This window comes from Camelus bactrianus, chromosome 16, assembly GCF_048773025.1.
Source record: "Camelus bactrianus isolate YW-2024 breed Bactrian camel chromosome 16, ASM4877302v1, whole genome shotgun sequence".
Lineage (NCBI taxonomy): Eukaryota > Metazoa > Chordata > Mammalia > Artiodactyla > Camelidae > Camelus > Camelus bactrianus.
This window is the reverse complement of record NC_133554.1, coordinates 6683523-6701490: the sequence shown is the minus strand read 5'-3', so window position 1 is coordinate 6701490 and position 17968 is coordinate 6683523. Positions and strand designations below refer to the sequence as shown.

The 17968-nt window shown below is 54.9% G+C and overlaps 1 protein-coding gene across 4 annotated transcripts in view; it reads right to left on the bottom strand.

Annotated features, from left to right (window-relative positions):
• Positions 1 to 5372: 5372 nt before the first annotated feature.
• Positions 5373 to 17968, bottom strand: part of PIK3R5 (phosphoinositide-3-kinase regulatory subunit 5) — a 61704-nt gene continuing 49108 nt past the window's right edge. The window contains exons 6-19 of one of the 4 annotated variants that reach the window (XM_074342215.1): positions 17086 to 17155; positions 14642 to 14816; positions 13956 to 14109; positions 13180 to 13263; positions 12271 to 13003; positions 12006 to 12168; positions 11557 to 11682; positions 10959 to 11087; positions 10745 to 10838; positions 10427 to 10503; positions 8009 to 8102; positions 7832 to 7914; positions 7183 to 7295; positions 5373 to 7070 (exon numbers count right to left, since the gene is read on the bottom strand). In XM_074342215.1, the coding sequence (XP_074198316.1) occupies positions 6920 to 7070; positions 7183 to 7295; positions 7832 to 7914; positions 8009 to 8102; positions 10427 to 10503; positions 10745 to 10838; positions 10959 to 11087; positions 11557 to 11682; positions 12006 to 12168; positions 12271 to 13003; positions 13180 to 13263; positions 13956 to 14109; positions 14642 to 14816; positions 17086 to 17155 (2246 nt within the window). In that variant the 3' untranslated portion in view covers positions 5373 to 6919. The remainder of the gene's footprint in view (positions 7071 to 7182; positions 7296 to 7831; positions 7915 to 8008; positions 8103 to 10426; positions 10504 to 10744; positions 10839 to 10958; positions 11088 to 11556; positions 11683 to 12005; positions 12169 to 12270; positions 13004 to 13179; positions 13264 to 13955; positions 14110 to 14641; positions 14817 to 17085; positions 17156 to 17968) is intronic. The other 3 variants (XM_074342217.1, XM_074342216.1, XM_074342219.1) reach the window with 3 other exon arrangements.

Below are 17968 nucleotides of genomic sequence, written 5' to 3'. Positions count from 1 at the left end.
CTATTCCTCATCGGTAACCCAAGGGATTGGACAGTGTGTCTGCAAAGCCATCACTGGCTTTCTCCAGCTTTCCCCCAGACAGTCCTGGTTCCGGCCTCAGAGACCTGCAGCTACAGTTTTGCTCAGAGAAGGGCCCTGGTCCCCGTGATGAGAGGCCCCTTTCCTTGGGGGTTAGGGGTGGGGAGCAGGGAGGGGGTGGGGTGGGGTAGGGCTGCTCCCCTCCCCTCCCTCCCACTTCCCTCTCTCCAGAGGTCTCAGGGGACCCCTGGGGCCAGCTCTTGGGCCTGAGCGACATTCATTCACTGAGGGCTTCCTTTCTGACTCCCCTGCCAACCCTCTCCACTCCTCCTCCACCCCCTTCCACGTCTCCACCCCACCTCCCCTGCCATTCCCAGGGAGTGTGAGGAGGGCAGAGCTCCTCCAGAATTCCATTATAACGAAGCCATCCCTCTCAGATCTGTGTGAACTCTACGCTTCTGGGCCTCAGTTCCCCCACAGCTCACATGAGGGGGACGAGGAGCAGCACAGCTTAGTGGTTAGAGTCCCGGCTTCCCATTGTCTCTGTCTCTGTGACCTTGGGCAAGTTCCTTAGCCTCTCTGTCTCAGTTTCCCCATCTGTAAAATGAGACACAACAGTACCTACCTGATGGTGAGACAGGCTGGGACCTGCAATCTGGGGCCCTTTACTGCAGTGCTTGTACCAGGACAAATGCCTCCTTGAGCAACAGAATACAAAGAAACTGTAAGGGACTAAAAATAATTGGACATATGCACAGCTGGGGCAAATTACGAACGAAATACAAAAAGGCCAAAACCCAACTGCCACTTCTGAGGTGCGAGGAGCAAAAGCAGGGTACTGGGCATGATCCCCGCACACAGCACCACCAAGGGGGTGGGCCGACCACCAGAGCCACCCCTCTGGCCCAACCCACCAATCCGCCCCTATCCTCACCACATTTAAGGGACCAGCTGGCCCCTGCACGAGTCCCAGTAAAGCCTTGCCTGAATTCCTCGACTGGCCCCTTACCAATTTCTATTGATTAAAGAATCCAGGAACCCTGGTCGGTAACAATGGGGCTGTTTGGAGGCATCAGTGAGATGACTTGCGTGTGCAAAGTGCATGAGCAGTGCTGGGCCCGGGCACCGTACGTGTTTGCTAATATCTCGGTTTTGCGTTTGCGGCTGCCTTATTCAGTGTCACCTTATTCACTGTCCGGCTGCAGTGACACCGGGGCTCAGCCTTCCAGCTCTCAATTTCTGAGATTCCCTAAGTGAACCCTGTTTCTTCCCACTCAGCCTGTGCAAAGAAGGGCACACACATGTGGCTGCTGGGACCACAGTTGCCTCCCCAGGGACCCCACACTCAGAATTGCCAGGTTTTATGGACTGCATGTCTGTGTCCTCCCCAACTTCATATGCTGAACTCCCAATGTGACGGTATTAGGAAGTGGGACCTCTGGGAGGTGATCAGGTTTAGATGAAGCCATGAGGGTGGAGCCCCCATAATGGGATTAGTGTCCTTATAAGAAGAGGAAGAGAGACCAGAGCTTCCTCTCTCCACCTTGTGAAGACACAGTGGGAAGATGGCCATCTGCAACCCAGGAAGAGAGCTCTCACCAGACACTGTGTCTGTCAGCACCTTGACCCCGGACTTGCCAGCCTCCAGAATTATAAGAAATAAATGTCTTGTTTAAACCACCCACTCAATGGCATTTTGTTACAGCAGCCCAAGCAGACCAAGATCCTGGGGGCTGTGGTCGGATCCAGGACACAGATCCACCTGCTGCATGAGACAGAGAGAAACAAAGTGACCAAGTGGGGACAGCCTGCCACCTGATTGTCTTTGCCCCAGAGGGATGGAGAGGACACCCTTTCCCATGAGAGCCAGCTTCCTGTACTCTGATTGTACTGGAAGGGTTGGAGAAGTAAATGGAGGGATTTTGAGATTTGGGTAAAGGAGGGAGTAGCTTTTCCCCAAGAAAACTGAGAAGCCCTCCTCCCAGGGCAGCAGCTAGCATCCCAGTGCTGGAGGGTGTGGTGGGCGTGGCAGTGGAGGAAGGGCAGTCTGAAGCCCCAGGCAGGCACCAAGCAGACTGGGTCCACACACTTCTCCCATGTGAGTGAAGCTATAGGGGCTGGGAACCTCTCTGACGCCTCTTCTTCGAGCAGACTGGGCGAGGAGAGGGGCGCTCTAGTGTTCCCTGCCCCAGGGGTTGTGGGAGAGCCGTCTCTCTGGTGGAGGCATGACCTGGATGGCAGGGACCACATGAAGAGGTCTGAGGATGTTAACAGACCAAGCGCCAAGCTGTCAGAGGAAAACCAGCTGATAAATTGGACTTCATTAAAATTAAGACCATCTACTCTGCAAAAGTCATAGTTAAGATTATGAAAACACAAGCCACACATGGGAGAAAATATTTGCAAAACACATATCTGATAAAGGACTGGTATCCAAAATGTACCAAAAACTCTTAAAATTCAACAATAAGAAAACAAACAACCCAATTAGAACGTGGGCAAAAGATCTGAACAGACACCTTACCAAAGAAAATATACATATGGCAAATAAACACAGGAAAAGATGCTCAACATCATAGTCTTTAGGGAATTACAAATTAAAACAATAATGAGATATCACTACACACCCTTTAGAATGGATAAAAGTCCAAAAACACTGACACCACCAAATGCTAATAAGGATATGGAGCTACAGGAACTCTCATTCATTGCTGGTGAGAATGAAAAAGGGCACAGCCACTTTGGAAGACAGCTGTGCATTAAAAAACAAAACAGAAACAGCTAAATATACCTGTACCATATGATCGAGCAGTTGTGGTCCTGGGTATTTGCCCAAATGAGTTGAAAACATATGGATGTCCAAACAAAACCCAGCACATGAATGTTTAGGGCAGCTTTATTCATAACTGCCAAAAATTGGCATCAAACAAGACGTCCTTCAGTAGGTGAATAAACAAACAAACTGTGGTACATCAATAAAATGAAGTATCATTCAGCAACAAAAAGAAATGAGCTATGAAGTCATGACACAGAAGAATCTTCAATGCATATCGCTAAGTGGAAGAAGCCAACTAGAAAAGCTACATACTGTATGGTTCCAACTATATGATTTTCTGGAAAATGTGTTAACTATGGAGACAGTAAAAAATGGTTGCCAGTCTAGTTAAGAAAATAATGGTTTCAATTTCTTTAATATATGTTAACCTGTTTGGGATATCCATCTCTTCTGTCAGATTGGCAAACTGTATTTTTGAGAAATCTCCATTTTATCCAAATTGCCAAAGTGTACTGGCGAATCTGTAATATCCATTTCTTAGCTTTTTGGTGTGCAGGATCTGTAGAAATGTCCTCTTTTTCGTTCATGATATTGATGATTTGTTCTGTCATCAGTCTTGCTAGGGGTTTATCAACTAGTATGTTGGTTTTCTAATTTATAGAGTTCTGCTATTACACTTATTTCCTTCCTTTGACTGTCTTTAGGATTGATCAACTATTCTTTCCCTAGCTTTTAATGTAAATAACTGGTTTTTAGCTTTTGCTTTAAGATATGCTTTTTTTTTTATGGCAATACATTTCCTCCTAAGCATCGCTTTAGCATCCCATTAGTTTCAATAACATATATTCATTATTAATCAGTTCAATGTATTTTCAAGTTTCCACTTTTCTTTCTTTTTTGAGCCCTGGATTATTTAAAGATACAGTACCTAATTTCCAAGCAGTTAGAATTTTCTAGTAATATCCTCCTTATTGATAGTTTAATTTCATTGTAGTCAGGGAATATACTGTTTGATTTCAATCATTTGTTAATTGAAGTGTCCAGATTCTCTACATCTCTACTGAATTTTTTTATTGAAGTATAGTCGATTTACAATATTGTGTTAATTTCTGGTGTACAGCATAGAGATTCATGTGTCCATACATATATATTTCTTCTCATATTCTTTTTCATTATAAGTTATTACAAGGTATTGAATATAGTTCTCTATGCTATACAGTAGGACCCTTTTGTTTTCTAGTTTTTTTTATTAATAGACTTTATTTTTTAGAGCAGTTTTAGGTTCACTCTATAGATTTTTTTAAATCTATTTGTTCTATCAGCTACTGAGAGATGTGTGTTAAAGTCCTTCACCAGACTAGGTTGTGGAGATGTTAATTATCAATTTTTGCTTTATAAATTTATGTTATTGGGTGCATACAGATTTATGCTTCTATCTTTTTGTTGGATTGACTCTTTGATTTTTATAAAATGTCCCTTTATCTTCTGTAATGCTTCTTGCATTAAAATCTTTGTCTGATATTAGTGTAACACCATCAGCTTTTTGAGACAGGTTTGCATGATGTTATGCTTTCCATTCTTTTGCCTTCAGCCTTTCTGTGTTCTTATATTTAAAGTGTCTCTTGTGAGCAGTGTATAATCTTTTAAAAATCACTGGACAATTCCAGGTATAGAATCCTAGGTAGATAGTTTTTTTTCCCCCAGCCCTTTGAAGATGTCATTTCAGTCTTCTGACTTCCATTGTTTTTGTTGAGAAGGAAGCTTTCAGTTTAGTTGTTGATCCTTTGAAAATAAAATGTACATTTTTCCTCTGGCTGTCTTTAAGATTTTCTTGTTACCTTTACCCCCAGATCTTTGACAATAAGGTGTGTGTGTGTGCGTGTGTGTGCGTGTGTTTAAACTAAACTCCAGACTTTATTGGGATTTCACCAGTTTTTCTATAAAGACTCTCTTTCTGTTTCAGGATCCCACACTATACTTAATTTTCAAGTTTCCTGGTCTCCTTTGGTCTGTGGATTTTTCAGTCCTTCCTTGTTTTTCACGAAACTGGCTGCCTAGAGGAGTACTGGTCAGATTACCCTGTACTATGTCCCATAATCTGGGTTTGTCCAGTATTTTCCTCATGATTAGTCCTGGGTTATGGGGTTCTGGGAAGAATATCAGAGGTGATATGCTCTCCTCATGCAATTTTGTTTCCATCCTGTGTGGGATTTCCTGAGTTAACTGATTCTACGGGTTGATGTCCATCAATTTTGGCCAATTGAATATTGGCAGAAGAGATCCAGTGCCAATTCCAGGCCCTGGCCCTAGGAGGTCTCTGCTTATCCATCTTGTGCTAACATGCTGGCCCAAGGTGCCTGAAGGACCCACAGACAAGACCTGAATCCAACCTGCAGCTTGGAGTCAAGCCACTGACCCCCACCTAGACCAAGTGATGTCCTGTAGATGTACAAGCAAGAACAAATGACCGTAGTTTTAGTCCATATGTGAACTATCCAGCCAGCAGCTCATTGTCATGCAGCAAAATAACTGTAGATTAAAAACTTCAAGACGAATCAAGTTTCATTTGACAATAACATTAAGTTCCATTTTTTTTATTCTCAACATCTGTTGGTCATGTAGTAGGACAACCTGCTCACATGAAACAAAAAATATCGAAGGGATATTGCCAACTGTTCTCTGCGGCCAGGAGCAAGTACAGGTAGCCGGGACAGGGTCGGAGCCGGACTGTCCACTTCTCTCAAGTGATGAGCACACTGGGGTGGGGTTTATGGGCTCCTATGAGCCCAGAACCTTTGGAGCAGATGAAGCAGGAGCAGGAGCAGGGGCAGGAGGGGAAGGAGGGGCTCTGTGCAGGATACAACTGTCTGCTTCCACAGTTACTTTCTCCATGTCTATCAGTCCAAATCCCGGCCCCAAGCCCTGCCCTCCACCCTACCACCCTAGCCCGTATTTTTGCTTCCAGCTTCTCAAACCACTGCAACTTGGCAGTTTAACATTTTTGGCTCTGATGTTCTATCACCCATTTTCCTCCAATCGGGCACTAAGCTCCTCAAGGTCAGCACTCCATCCTCCACTCCTCTGGGAACTCGCCCAGGCGCGATGGTGCCTGTGAACCTTTGGGCTGGAAGATTTCGCATGGGATGGGCAGCCCAAGGAGTGAGATGGCAATGAAAGGCACAGGGGCCAAGGAGGGAATAAAGAGCAACCCAGAGCGGTGAGAGCATCCCCACCCCCTAGACAGCGCTTAGAGGGCGAGGCCACTAAGCTTTACTGAGCACCTGCTTGGCAGACCATTTCGTCTCAACCCTTTAAGGAGGCCTTACGTACCTCCATCTTAGTGCTCAGGAGAGGGAGGCTCACAGAAGCTAATTCACTTCCTTCTGGTCACTTAGCTGGAAGGTAACTGAGCTGCCACTGAATCTAAGCTTGTCCTGTCTCCCAAGGATCTCGATCCAGAAAGAGGCTTCAGAGAGAATCCGTTCCAAGTCCTGACTGCAGACAGGTCAAGTGTTAGTGCTGTTTGTCAGAAGACCCAGGGAACTTGAGAGAGAGAAAGTGTGTGTGTGTGTGTGAGTGTGTGTGTGTGTGTGTGTGTGTGTGTGACAGAGAGGGACTGGGGGGGGGGGACAGCACTGTCAGAAAAGTCACATCCACATTTCTGCCACCTGAACCCCTGAGTAGGGGGGACTGAACTCCAGACACAAAGGTTTCTCCAAGTCTGATGAAGTAAGGGGCAGGCCTGGCCAAGGGTTGGGAGAGGACGCCTAGATCACACCCCAGAGCACTAGAGCCTCAGATCTTTCTTCTAGAAAGGAGCCTAGACCACACTAGAGGCCAGGGTCTTTGGAGGTCAGCTCACCCGGCCCTCTCCTTTCTGCTGTGAGGAACCTGAGGGGCTGTGTGGCCAGGCCCTTCTCCCTAATGCCCAGTTTCTTCCCCAAACAGAGCCCTGAGGCCCCATCGACCCTCTGCCCCCTGCCCTCTGCAGGGCCCACAGCAGGACCCTGGCCCAGCACAGGGCTGCTCAGTTCTCCACAGGGAGTGAGGCCCTCACTGTCCCTGGGGAAGGGGGCTCGGGGGAGGCTGCCCCCAGGCTTCCTGTCCAGGCTGGTGCCAGCTGCGCTAGGGCAGAGCTCCACTGAAAGTCATGATGGGCAGGCAGAGGAGGGAGCAGAGGTCGGGTGCTGTCTGGGCCAGCGGCGGGTAAGAGGGCCTCTGGGGTGGGGGGCGGGGGCCGCTCTTCTCCGGCTTGTAGCAGGGGGAGACCTCACACCTGTGGGGCAGGGCAGGCGTCAGGGCAGGCCTCCAGTCCCTCCAGCCCCTTCCAGGACTCCGAATGGGGGGTAGGGCAGAAACAGACCCCTCTCCTGGGACCACCTTCCTACCTGACCACACTCTGCAGGATTTTCCTCTCATCCTGGTCCAGACACACAGCAAAAGGGCAGCTGTTCGAGCCGATAATCTGCACCTTGTCCACCTTGATCTGCGATGTGCTGATCTGGACAGAAAGCCCAGGTCAGCCCCGGAGCCCGGGCCCCAGAGCTGCCAGCCCTCAACAGCTTCCTCCCTGGGAATCGCCCAACTGGGCCCCAGGGGTGGGGTTGGGAGTTTGGCTGGCAGCTCTCCAGGGCCCCCTCCTCTCCAGCCTCTGTCCTTTCTTGAGTCTAGAAGGAGCAAGTGTCCTGGGAGGAGAACCTGCATGGCCCACTGCCGTCACCGTGACAGCCCCGGGGTCCCCGACACCGAGCCTGCTTTGCCTCGGACTTGGGGGGAGGGGGTCACCTGGCACCCACCATGGAACCTTTCTGCAGGTACCAGGGCAGCCCCTCCTCCCTGACCCCCACGGCACTCTGCGTGTGTGCTCACCCCAACCATGTCCCTCACTGGCCTCGCCTCCCACCCACGTGTCCCACGTAGCCCTTGGACACGCCCTGTTACACACACACACACGCGCGCGCGCACACACACACACACGCAGGCACACACCCGGTAAGTCTCCCAGGCAGGTGGCGGGAAGGAGACAGAAGCCCTTACCTGGTTGAAGCCCTTCTTGGATTTGGGGTTCTGCCTTTTCACCACTTCTGTCAGGTTTAGCGTTAGGGCCTCCATGCTGGAGTCTGGAGGGCAGGGGCCACGCAGGCCAGGCTCAGAACCACTCCCTGCCCCCGCCCCCCCACTCCCCTCAACCCCGCATCTAGCCGCCCCCCTCACCTAGGTCCTCCTGCTTCCGGCAGGCCTTGCTGAGGTTCACAGAGGTACAGACCTTCTCCATGTTACTCCAGCGACTCCGTCCACTGATGGCCCCCTGGAAAAGCAGGAAAGCCAGACCCTCTCAGCCACAGGCCCCCGATGCCTGCTGCCTTCTCTCCAAAGAGGAGGCTCCAGACCCGCCAGTGACGGGGAGCTGCCTGCAGTCCCAGGAAGTCCTCTCTCGTTCACGTAGTCTGCCATCCTCTCCACTGAGAGCCCCTGGACCCCCATGTAGACCTTGCTGACTCCAGGGAAGAGTGCCAGGTCACTGGCTTGGTGCACGGTCAGCCTTGTGACCGGGTCATGGGGTGCGAGAGCTGAGAGCATCTTGGTGGGGGTGTGGTTGGAGGATCTTCTGAGCCCGGAGTGAGGAACAGACAGGCCCACAGGCACAGGGTCCCAGGCACAGCCAGACCAGAACTCCCTCTTTGGGTCCCTGTCTGAACGTCTCTTTCATAGGGACCCCATGCTGCCAAACCCAGGAGCATCTCTCAGGCCCCAGCTCTCTTGATCTCACAGGAGAATTTCATTCTGTTCACTCCTCTCCTCTCCCGGGCTTCCGTGGCGGCTCGCTCCTGGTTAGCCCACCACCAACCTCTGTCCTCTGCTTTGTGCAGTCACCCTCCTCTGCACCCCCATCACATGACGCAGGTCTCAGGACCTGCCCCGGGTCCTCCGTTCTCTCATTCCTGCTTTCCCTATTACGGAACCTCAGCCAGGGCCCTTTTCCCGTGACTGCCTACACACCCATCTTCACAGTTCACCTCCGAGCTCAGGCTTGTCCTCCAACTTTTCTGATTTCTCCTTCTCTTTCAAGGGCACCTCAAACCCACCATGTCCTACACTCATGATTTTCCCACACCAGACCTGGGCTTCGAAAGCAGAAAATGGTACTGCCGGTCGTAGAAGACTGAAATCCAGGAGTTGGGGGCCTTGCCTTTCTAATCCACTCCTAAGCTCTGCTGCTCCTGCAGTTCACATCTGGCTCCCGCTCCTTCTGCCTCCCACAGCGCCAGCCCCCGTGCAGGCTGTCTTCCCAGACCACCACAGGAACCTCCGGCTGGGCTTCCCCCATACCCACCTGGGGACCCCTCCGATATTCTCCACTCAGCTGCCACAGGGAGCTTCCAAACATCAGCTCTGATCATGTGGTACCCATCCCCAGCCCCACCCCAAACTGGAGCCCCTTTATAAGGTATACATTGCTCTTAGGACAAGGATAAAATTGTCACTGAAATTTGCCTTTGGAATTCTGGCCTTCCTAATTTCTTCATCCTTACTTGATCATCTTGTCTGAACTCACTCTCTGCTCCAGCCCCTTTGGCCCTCCTTCAGTGTCCTTTGACCATCATGTTCTCTCTCACCGCAGGGCCTTTGCACATGCTTGTTTCCTCTGCCTGGAGAGCGAGTCTCTCTCTTTTCTTACCTAACCAACTCCTGGTTTTCTTTCTAACATAGACTCAACGGCCCTCAAGGAAGCCGTGTCTAAATTTCCTAAGTGGGCTGGATAATCTCCTTAAGGATTCTCACAGAACCACTGGCCTCTCCTTCATCTGTCTGTCACAGTGGTAATCACAGACACTGTGGAGTCATCTAACCCCTCTGGACGGTAAGCGCTTTGCTCACTCCTGTGAATACTCCTATGCTGTGAACAACGTCCAGGACAACGCAGGTGTTTAACGAATGCCTGGCACATGGCACCCAGTGAGTGTCAGCCCCCGCCCACCTCCTTGGCCACCACACGGAAAGTAGCCCCCCATCACTATCCCATCAGCCCTTTTATTGCCTCCTCAGCCCTCACCACCCTTTGATATGACCTTGGGCATTTTTGGTTTCCTAGTTTATTGTCTGTCTCCCGGGCCTGGCTCCCACTGCTTACTGCCAGTCCCCCTTGCCCAGCACAGAACCTGGCAGGGGTAGGTGCTAAACAATCTTTCAAATTGCTGAAGGAAGGGAGAGAAGGAAGGAAAGAAGGCAGGAGGGCTCCCAATCTGGGGGGTAAGTGTGACATGGTTTGGACCCTGGGTATACTCGTGGGCACCCCACCCACCCAGCTGGACACAGCAGCCCTGCAGCCCCTGGCCTGTCCCTCCCTCTGCCCTACTCTCACCCCCAAGCCCTGTGGCCGGGTCTGAGCACTAACTGGAAGGGCTGAGCACATTCCAGTGGAGGGAGAACACAGCAAGAGGGTAGCTTGGGGGGCAGAGGCGGGGAGAAAGGTCCACTGCTTTCCCCGCTTTCTCTCAGCACCCAGGAGAGCCCAGGGAGCCTGCTGTGGCCTTCCAGCTTAAAGACAGGTCCAGGAACACACGGCGTTGGCTCTGGGGAGGAGGCACAGGGAGCAGATCCCAGGAGGAGCGGCCCCAGCCCCCGTCTTACCTTGCTGTAAATAATCTGTAGTGTTAGAGGGATGGCCTCCCGGTCACCATCGATGCCCAGCCGCTTGCTGCCAGGACCTGTGCCACACACAGACAGACCCTTTGCTCGTTCTCCCTTCCTGGGCCCCTCACAGACCCTGGGCTCTGCCTCCCCGTCCTCAGGACTCCCCTCCCCAGGGCCCCAGCTCCTGGCCCACCCCCCTCTAGCTCCGCCTCCAGGAGTCACTCCTCCTGGCTCCCTCTAGCCCCACCAGCCCAGGACACCCCGCTCCAGTGTGACACCCCCAGCCCCTCAGCCACCGGCTCAGGCAGCACCCACCTGAGGCCTTGATGGCGCGCGTGGCCGCTGAGTGACCCAGTTCCAGGGAATGGATGAAGATCTCCGTTGTCTTCTCCCCAGTGATGAAGGTCAACTGGAGGGGGCAGGAGTGTGGGCATCAGTGCAGGCCCCCCGAGGCCCCCCACCCCGCGCCCCCAGTGCAGGGCGGCGGGCAGGCCACGCGGGGAGCGGGCAGCGGCGGGGCGGGCCTCACCTCCGTCTGATAGACCTGCAGCAGCACCGGCCGGGCCGCAAAGCGGCAGTAGTAGAGCAGCATGTCCGCCAGGATGGGCAGCTGGGCTGGGGAGCCCTCCAGGGGCCGGGGCTCAGCCTTTAGAGACTGCTGGGGGTGGGGGTGGAGCCCGAGGCAGAGGGACAGGTGGACAGAGAATGAGAGAGGAAGAGATGAGAGAAGAACGACAGGCGCACACACGCCGAGAGGAGAGAGGTCGGGGGCTGGGGAGATGGGAGCAGGGAACAGAATGGCCGGGGGAGGACCCACAGCCCAGCCTCCGTGCCCACCCTCACTGGCACGGGGACAAAGCTGGGAGCTGAGGAAGAGGGCTGAAGCCTGAGATGCCTGGGCCCCTCTGGGGCCCCTCCCTGTCAGTGCGGTGACCCAGCCCTCACCCCCGGAGCCCTGGGCTCAGCTCAGTCCTGCTTCCACACACTCTCCCTGCTCATTCCCAAGTGAGCCCGGGTCCTCCACCGGGGCCTCGAGCTGGATCCCCCAAACTCAGGCCTTCGAGGCAAGGCTGGGGCGCCTGCAGCCAGGGGGCCCCCTCCCCGCACATGGGGACGGGGCCACTCACCTGGCACAGGACCTCGGGGGGCAGGTGCATGAGGCCCAGCACGTTGCGCTCATACCAGGGGTCGAGCATGCCGAGGTAGTGGGAGATGTCGTTGGTGCTCTCCTCCCAGGGGGGTGCGCCTGGCTCCTGGGCGAGGGGCAAGGGTCAGTCCCAGCCACCTGGGGCGCCAGCCAGCCTGCCCCCAGGGCCCTGGGTGGTGCCTGCAGCCCCGCCCTGAGCTTCTCCCTGCCCTTGGAGAAGTCTGGCTACTCTCAGTCCATGGCACAGAGCAAAACAGCCCCCTCCCAAGTGCAGCGCAGGGACCACTCCCAGGAGCGAGGCCCAGGCAGGAGGAGGCACCGCCTAAACACGGGTGGTTGCTTTCAGTGACTTTCAACCAGCCCCCTTCAGGTAACTGAGACCCGCTCCTCGACTCCCCCACCCTGCTGGGCCCAGGGCTGGGGACGTACTGCAGGGCCGGGGTGCCTCGGGGAGTCTGTGGGGAGCGGGGAAGGGCTGGGGGAGGCTGGGCTGGTGCTGGTGCCGGGCCCGTGGGTCCGCTTCACGGGCACGTAGAAGAACTGAAGCTTGAAGAACCGGGTGAGGAGCGGACGATTGTTCTCCAGCCGCCTGCTAAGGAGAAGACAGTGAGAAGGGAGCCCCTTGGTCCCAGATTTCGCCGGCATCACCACCCTGCTGCCAGGGGCACAGTGATGCCCCCGTTTCGGCTCTCACCGCAGGTTGCTGTACGCCCGAGCCACCTTCCCCGAAATCCGATCGGAGCCAAAGACCACGACACGTAGTGTGGAAGCCTTGGGGTCCTCATCCCCACTCAGGAAGGGGCGGCGGCGCTGGTGGCGGGAGGCGGGGGCCAGGAGCCAGCTGGGCAGCTGGGGGCTGAGCTTGGGCTGGGGCAGGGAGCGGGAGCGCTGGGCCCTGGACGGGGGTGGCACCAGGCCATCCAGCGGGCTGCAGAGGCTGCCGGCCCGCCGCAGGGGCAAGGTGGTGTCCGAGCCGCCCTCCAGGCTCCGGGAGTCCCTCCGCAGGACCAGCTGGCTGGTGCTCTTGAACAGTTTATAGATCCTCGTGAACTTCTGCCCAGGCCTGCGGTGGCCCCGGCGCTCCCGGCTGCCAGGCCTTTTGGGTCGCTCGAAGGTGCTCTCCTCGCTGTCCTCCACGTAGCCACTGTCCATGCCGTCCGAGAGGCCCGAGACAAAGGAGGTCAGCAGCTGGCGGGAGAGGGTGGGTCCTGAGGTCTGGGACGAGGCGAGGGACAGGGTGGAGTCGCGGGAGGCAGCCGAGCTGGTGGAGAGCAGTGAGTCCCTTTCGGCACAATGCCCGTCGGTTTCCAAGTCCTCCTCCTCCTCCTCCTCCTCGTCCTCCTCCTCGTCCTCATCCTCCTCATCATCCCCCAGGATTCCTGGCTGGATCAGCTCCTGTTCCTTCAGCAGGATTTCCTGCAGGATGTCTGCGGGGAAGCAAGAGGAGGCACCGTCTGGGGGTCTGGGCTCTTGAAGCCCCTCTTGTACACCCCTGGGGGTGCCGACAGGCCAGCCCAGGACTCAAAGCACTGCCCCCTGCTCTGCTTAGAGCCTGCCTGGAGTGGGGGCTGGCGAGGGGGTGGGCACCATGAGGGCTGCTTACCGAAGCTGTCCTGGTTCCAGCTGTAGGTGTAGCACCTGGCGACAGGGATGGGGATGGTGCGGAGACTGCCGGGCTTTGCAGGGTCTGGAGGAATGGGGGAGGAGGAGCAGAAGGTGAGGGCCAGTAGGGGCCTTGAGATTGGCCAGCCCAGGCCCCTCGTCCTGGAGGAGGGGCCAGAGTTGGGAGAGGACGGGCACAGGAGCACAGGACGTGCAGCCGGGTGGGCTGGGGCTGAGCTGGAAGCTGGGAGGCCCGGCCCGCAGACGGAGGGCAGCTTTCCAGCACACAGAGCAGATGCCCTGCCCTGTCCTAAGCTGCGTGAATGTGGCCAAGTCTCAGCCCCTGCGCCTTATTTTACAGGGTTCAGATGAAAGAACAATGGCAGGGGTCGCTTCTTCCAGAACAGATTTACTGAAAGGTTGCTTCCCAGGCCCCCTGGGACGAGGTGGGCCCAGTGACTAAGGTGGCTTAAAGGGGTACATGCACACATGCCACGAGCAGCATTTGCGTTATCTTCGTTGTGAAGATGAAGCCCCTGGCCCTCAGCACTCTCTCTTCCTCCTCCCGCAAGCTGCCCCAGTGGTGATGATGGTGGCCCAACGCCGACCCTGTGGACAGGAGTCCAGCCCTCAGGGACGGTGGAGCAACCAGGTGTCGGAGAATCTGAGTCCCTGAATGACTGTGTAGAACAGAACCACCAGGCCAGCCCGGCAGCTCTCTTGGGAAGCTGGAATGCACCAGGGGTAAACGGGCCCCCTTCATCCACAGAGCCTCACCTAAGACACCAGGGAAGCCGGCTTTTTCTCCCACTGCCTGCAGCTTGGTCCTGAGCCACTGCCGGGCCTCAGAGGCATCCCCGATGCCAGATGCCAGCTCCTGTGCCTCTGCGGTCTCCGTGAAGATGTCCTCGAGCTCTGCCAGGGTCTTGGACTGAAACCCCAAACCATGGCTTGGCTGCCTGACTTCTTGGTCAGTCCCTCCTCAGCCTCATCACCCACCTCTACCCACAGCTGACCAGGGAGCCAGGCCTCCTGCTCCACCCCTATTCTCTGGAAACAGAAAGGTCCAGAGCCAGAGCCCTGCAGAGTTGGGAGGGTCCTCTGTTCACCACTGTGCCCAGAGAGGGGAGGGGGCTGTCCAGGGCTACACAGCTGACCCGTCACAGAACTGGAACTGGATGCCTGGACTTCCTGCTTCAGCCAGAAGCTCATTCCTCTCCACCCAGCCCATGCCGTGCCCTGAGGCTCTGTGTCCAGCCCCACTGTCCAGGGTGCCACCCAGCCAGGTTAGGACCCAGCACAACAGAAACCTTCTCAATGAGGCCAGCCCTCCAGTCCCCACCCCACCATGTCACTCATGGTGAGAGGCCTCAGAGGGGGAGCAGAGAGGGGACTCTGCCTTTCTGGAGAAGACTTCTCGGCTGGAAAGAGGCAGTGCTGAGCCCCGGGCCCCAGGCACATACCTGCAGCCTGCAGTGCAGACCTGGGAGGTCGCAGTGGGCCCCAAAGGTGGCCTGGAAGGCGTGCAGGAGGAGGGTGGTGTAGGTGCTGTGCGGCGAGTGCCTGGGCGAGCTCAGCTTGTCGGCCACGGCGAGGAACTCGGCCTGCACCTCCACCGGGTTCAGCAACAGCACGGTGCTGGGGACAAGAGGACCGGCTGTGGACACCGGGGGCAGGGGATGGCCACAGAGCTGGTGGCCCCGGCCTCCTCACAGCCCAGGTGGGGCCTGAGGCCAGGAGAGAGGCTGGGGCTTACGAGCCCCCAGTACCAAGGGGACAGCTTATGGTCAACTTCTTAGTAGTTTTCAGCTCTCGTTTTCAAAGACCTTTTAAAAATTGAACTTAATTTTCAAGAATAAATTTTACTTCAATTTTTATATAAAACATTTTTTTTTCCTACAGGACAGATGCAAGATTATGCAAAAAAGGATCATCCTTCAGGTGAGGTGACTTGAAGCTAGGTGGTCATTTTGGGGAGGGGGTGGCAACACAGCCCCATGCTGTCACGCGCGGTGCGGCCTGAAATCGCAGCCGGAGCCCTGCTCCTGAAGCCGGGGGTGGGGTGCGGGCAGCATGAGCCAGTAGGAAGGGCTTCTCTGACTCCTCTGCTCACAGGGGAGCCCCTCCTAACTTGCCAAAGTCATCACACAGGCCAGCATCGGGCCGGGGGCGTCCAGTCACCTCCGCCTCCCCTCCCCCGGACCCTTGGCTCTCTCCTGATGCCAGTGTTCCAATGTGCTCATCATGGAGAATTTCAAACATATCCAAATGCGAAAAGAATAGTGAACGCCGAGGCGTTGACCACTCAGTTAACAGTTAACACATGGCTGTTCTCACATCACCTACCCCAACCCGACCCCTGAGATGGCTTTTCTCGACGGCATTCCAGCCAGCTCGGTTACACCTGTAAGCGCCTTAGTGTGAGCCGCTCACACCTGCTCTCGTGCCCTCAGAAAGCCGCGCTGCGTTTAAACCCAGTGCAAGGAAGCACCGGCCAGGTGGCCCTCTTGCCAGTGTCTGTGGATGGCCGTCCCAGAGCTGGCCCTGGCGTCAGGACTCAGGAGTGGGACCAGAATCTGTCAGAGTCCCCATGGTTTAGCAAGGAACTCATTTTGATCTCTCTACTTGTAAGAAAAAAGGAGCCAGCTCATGCAAGGGGTCCCTCACTGAGCCCCCCTCCCTCACCAACCAGTAGTCATTCCCTCAAGGGCATGCATTGAGCTCCACTGTGTACAGGGCCAGGCCAGCCACACCCATGCCCTCCCCACCTGCACACTTCCTCTGCACGCTTGTCCCCAAGTACAGATAATCAAAGTGAGACTGTCTCTCAGCTCTAAGCTCTTTCTGCAAACCTCTCTGTGCCTCAGTTCCTGGACCTTCCTCACAGGGTTAACACAAGGGCTGAATGATGCAGTGATGCTCACGACAGGGCCCAGGGCTCAGCAAGTGCCTAGAAGATATTTGTGACCACCTGCCCTCCACCTACCTCAGCACCCTGGTGCCATCCTACTTACTTACTTACTTACTTACTTACTAAACCAACATTAAGGGTTTTTTTTTTTTTTTAATGTTCTTTTTGTCTCTCTCAAAATCTGCCACTGGCTTTTTTGTTTGTTTTTACCAAGAAGGAACTCAACAAAAGCTTGCTCAGTGAATGTGCCCTGCATCACTGGGGCTGAGGCTGGGGAGGGGCTGAGGCGACTATAACTTCTGAGCTGGTGGAGGAGGGGGGGGGTCTCTGGGCTCCCGAGTGTCTTGGTGAAACACCACCCATGGGCGGGGAGAGCTGCCGGAGGGTCCTCAGAACGGAGGCTTCCTCTCTGGTGCTTTTCCAGCTGCAGGCAGGGACCCAGGAGTGCGTAATGAAACCACTTTGAGGACCAACAACCAGAAGTGTCTTTTAAATGAAATGGACTAGAATAGGTCAGAGCTCATCCCGGGGAGAGGGTGAGTTTCGTTTCCTGAAACTTGTCTCAGTTCTGTGTGTGTGTATATACACCAGGCCTTTATATAAAATGCATCTTTATTGTAGGTCCTGGTTGAAACAGTTTGGAAAAGGCTATTTTACTAACAGGCAGAAAGATGTTATAGAATGAACCTGGGCTTTTGAGTCTACCTGAGGCTCAAATCCTGGTTCAGACACTTGCTAGCTGTGTGATCTTGGGGAAGTTACTTGGCCTCTCTGACCTTCAGTTTCCTCATCTGAAAAAGGGGGGTGTAAAGTAACGTAATGTGTGCTCAGCACCTGGCACAATCAAGGCAGGTGGTTTTAACCTGTTTTTGTTTGCTTGTTTTTAAAGTCTCAGACCCATTTAGGAATCTGATAAAAGAACTTTAACCCAGAAAAATGAACCTGTGCACAAAACATCACACAACCCCCCATTCCTCGCGCCCCAGGAGCACTTACACAGTGGAGCTGCGGTGACTCCTCGTGGACAGGCCCTGCTCAGCCCTCACCAGTCGCTGGTAGGAGATTCCTGTGGCCAAAAACAACAACAACAAAAGCCAGTTCATGGGTTACCCTGTTCCTTCAGCAGTCATGGCCCTGCACCTCGCAGGAGCCTGGCCCTGGAGAATCAGGCTGGGAGCTCCTGGACCAGGGGAGGGGCTGATCAGACCTGTGGCCTCCAGGGCCTTTAATAAGCCCTATTCCCAGACCTCATCTCGGCCCCACCTGTCCCGCAAAGCTTCACTGCACAGCGACTATGGGGCAGGGCGTCCTGGGAGAAGAACAGGACCCACGAGGCAGCCGGGTCTCCTGCTGCCCAGCTGGTCCTGGTTCCTGTCACTACGGCCCGTTCCAATCCCAGGTGTCCTCCCACAGTGGGTGTGCCAGGCACCCTCAGCTCAGCCTCAGCACCAGCCGACCCCACTTTCCTCTCAGCATCTCAGCCTTGCTTTGCACATGCTCTCGGGGACCCTCAGGGGCCCCGGGCCTGCCTGGCGTTGTCCCTCTTTCAGGCTGAGCCACTGCAGCACAGCCCCCATCTTGGTCCTCCTCTCTGGCCTCATCCACCTCTCCGTCTCCTCGGATTCAAATGTGCAGGGAAGCAACGAGCCAGAGTCCTCCCCTTCTCCCTGCAACCTGACTCAGTCCTGTAGCTGGAGAACAGACCCCTCCCAGGACATCTTCAGTTCTGTGTCAACCACGGTGAGATGAAACCACAGTTCACTCTTCCCAACGACAAGGGTAACACAAGCCAGGGCTGGGACTCGGGGCAGGCAGCCTCCTTGTTAGAGCCTGGACATTGTCATGGGGGCCCCTGCCGGAGGGTGGGCTGGCCAACCTG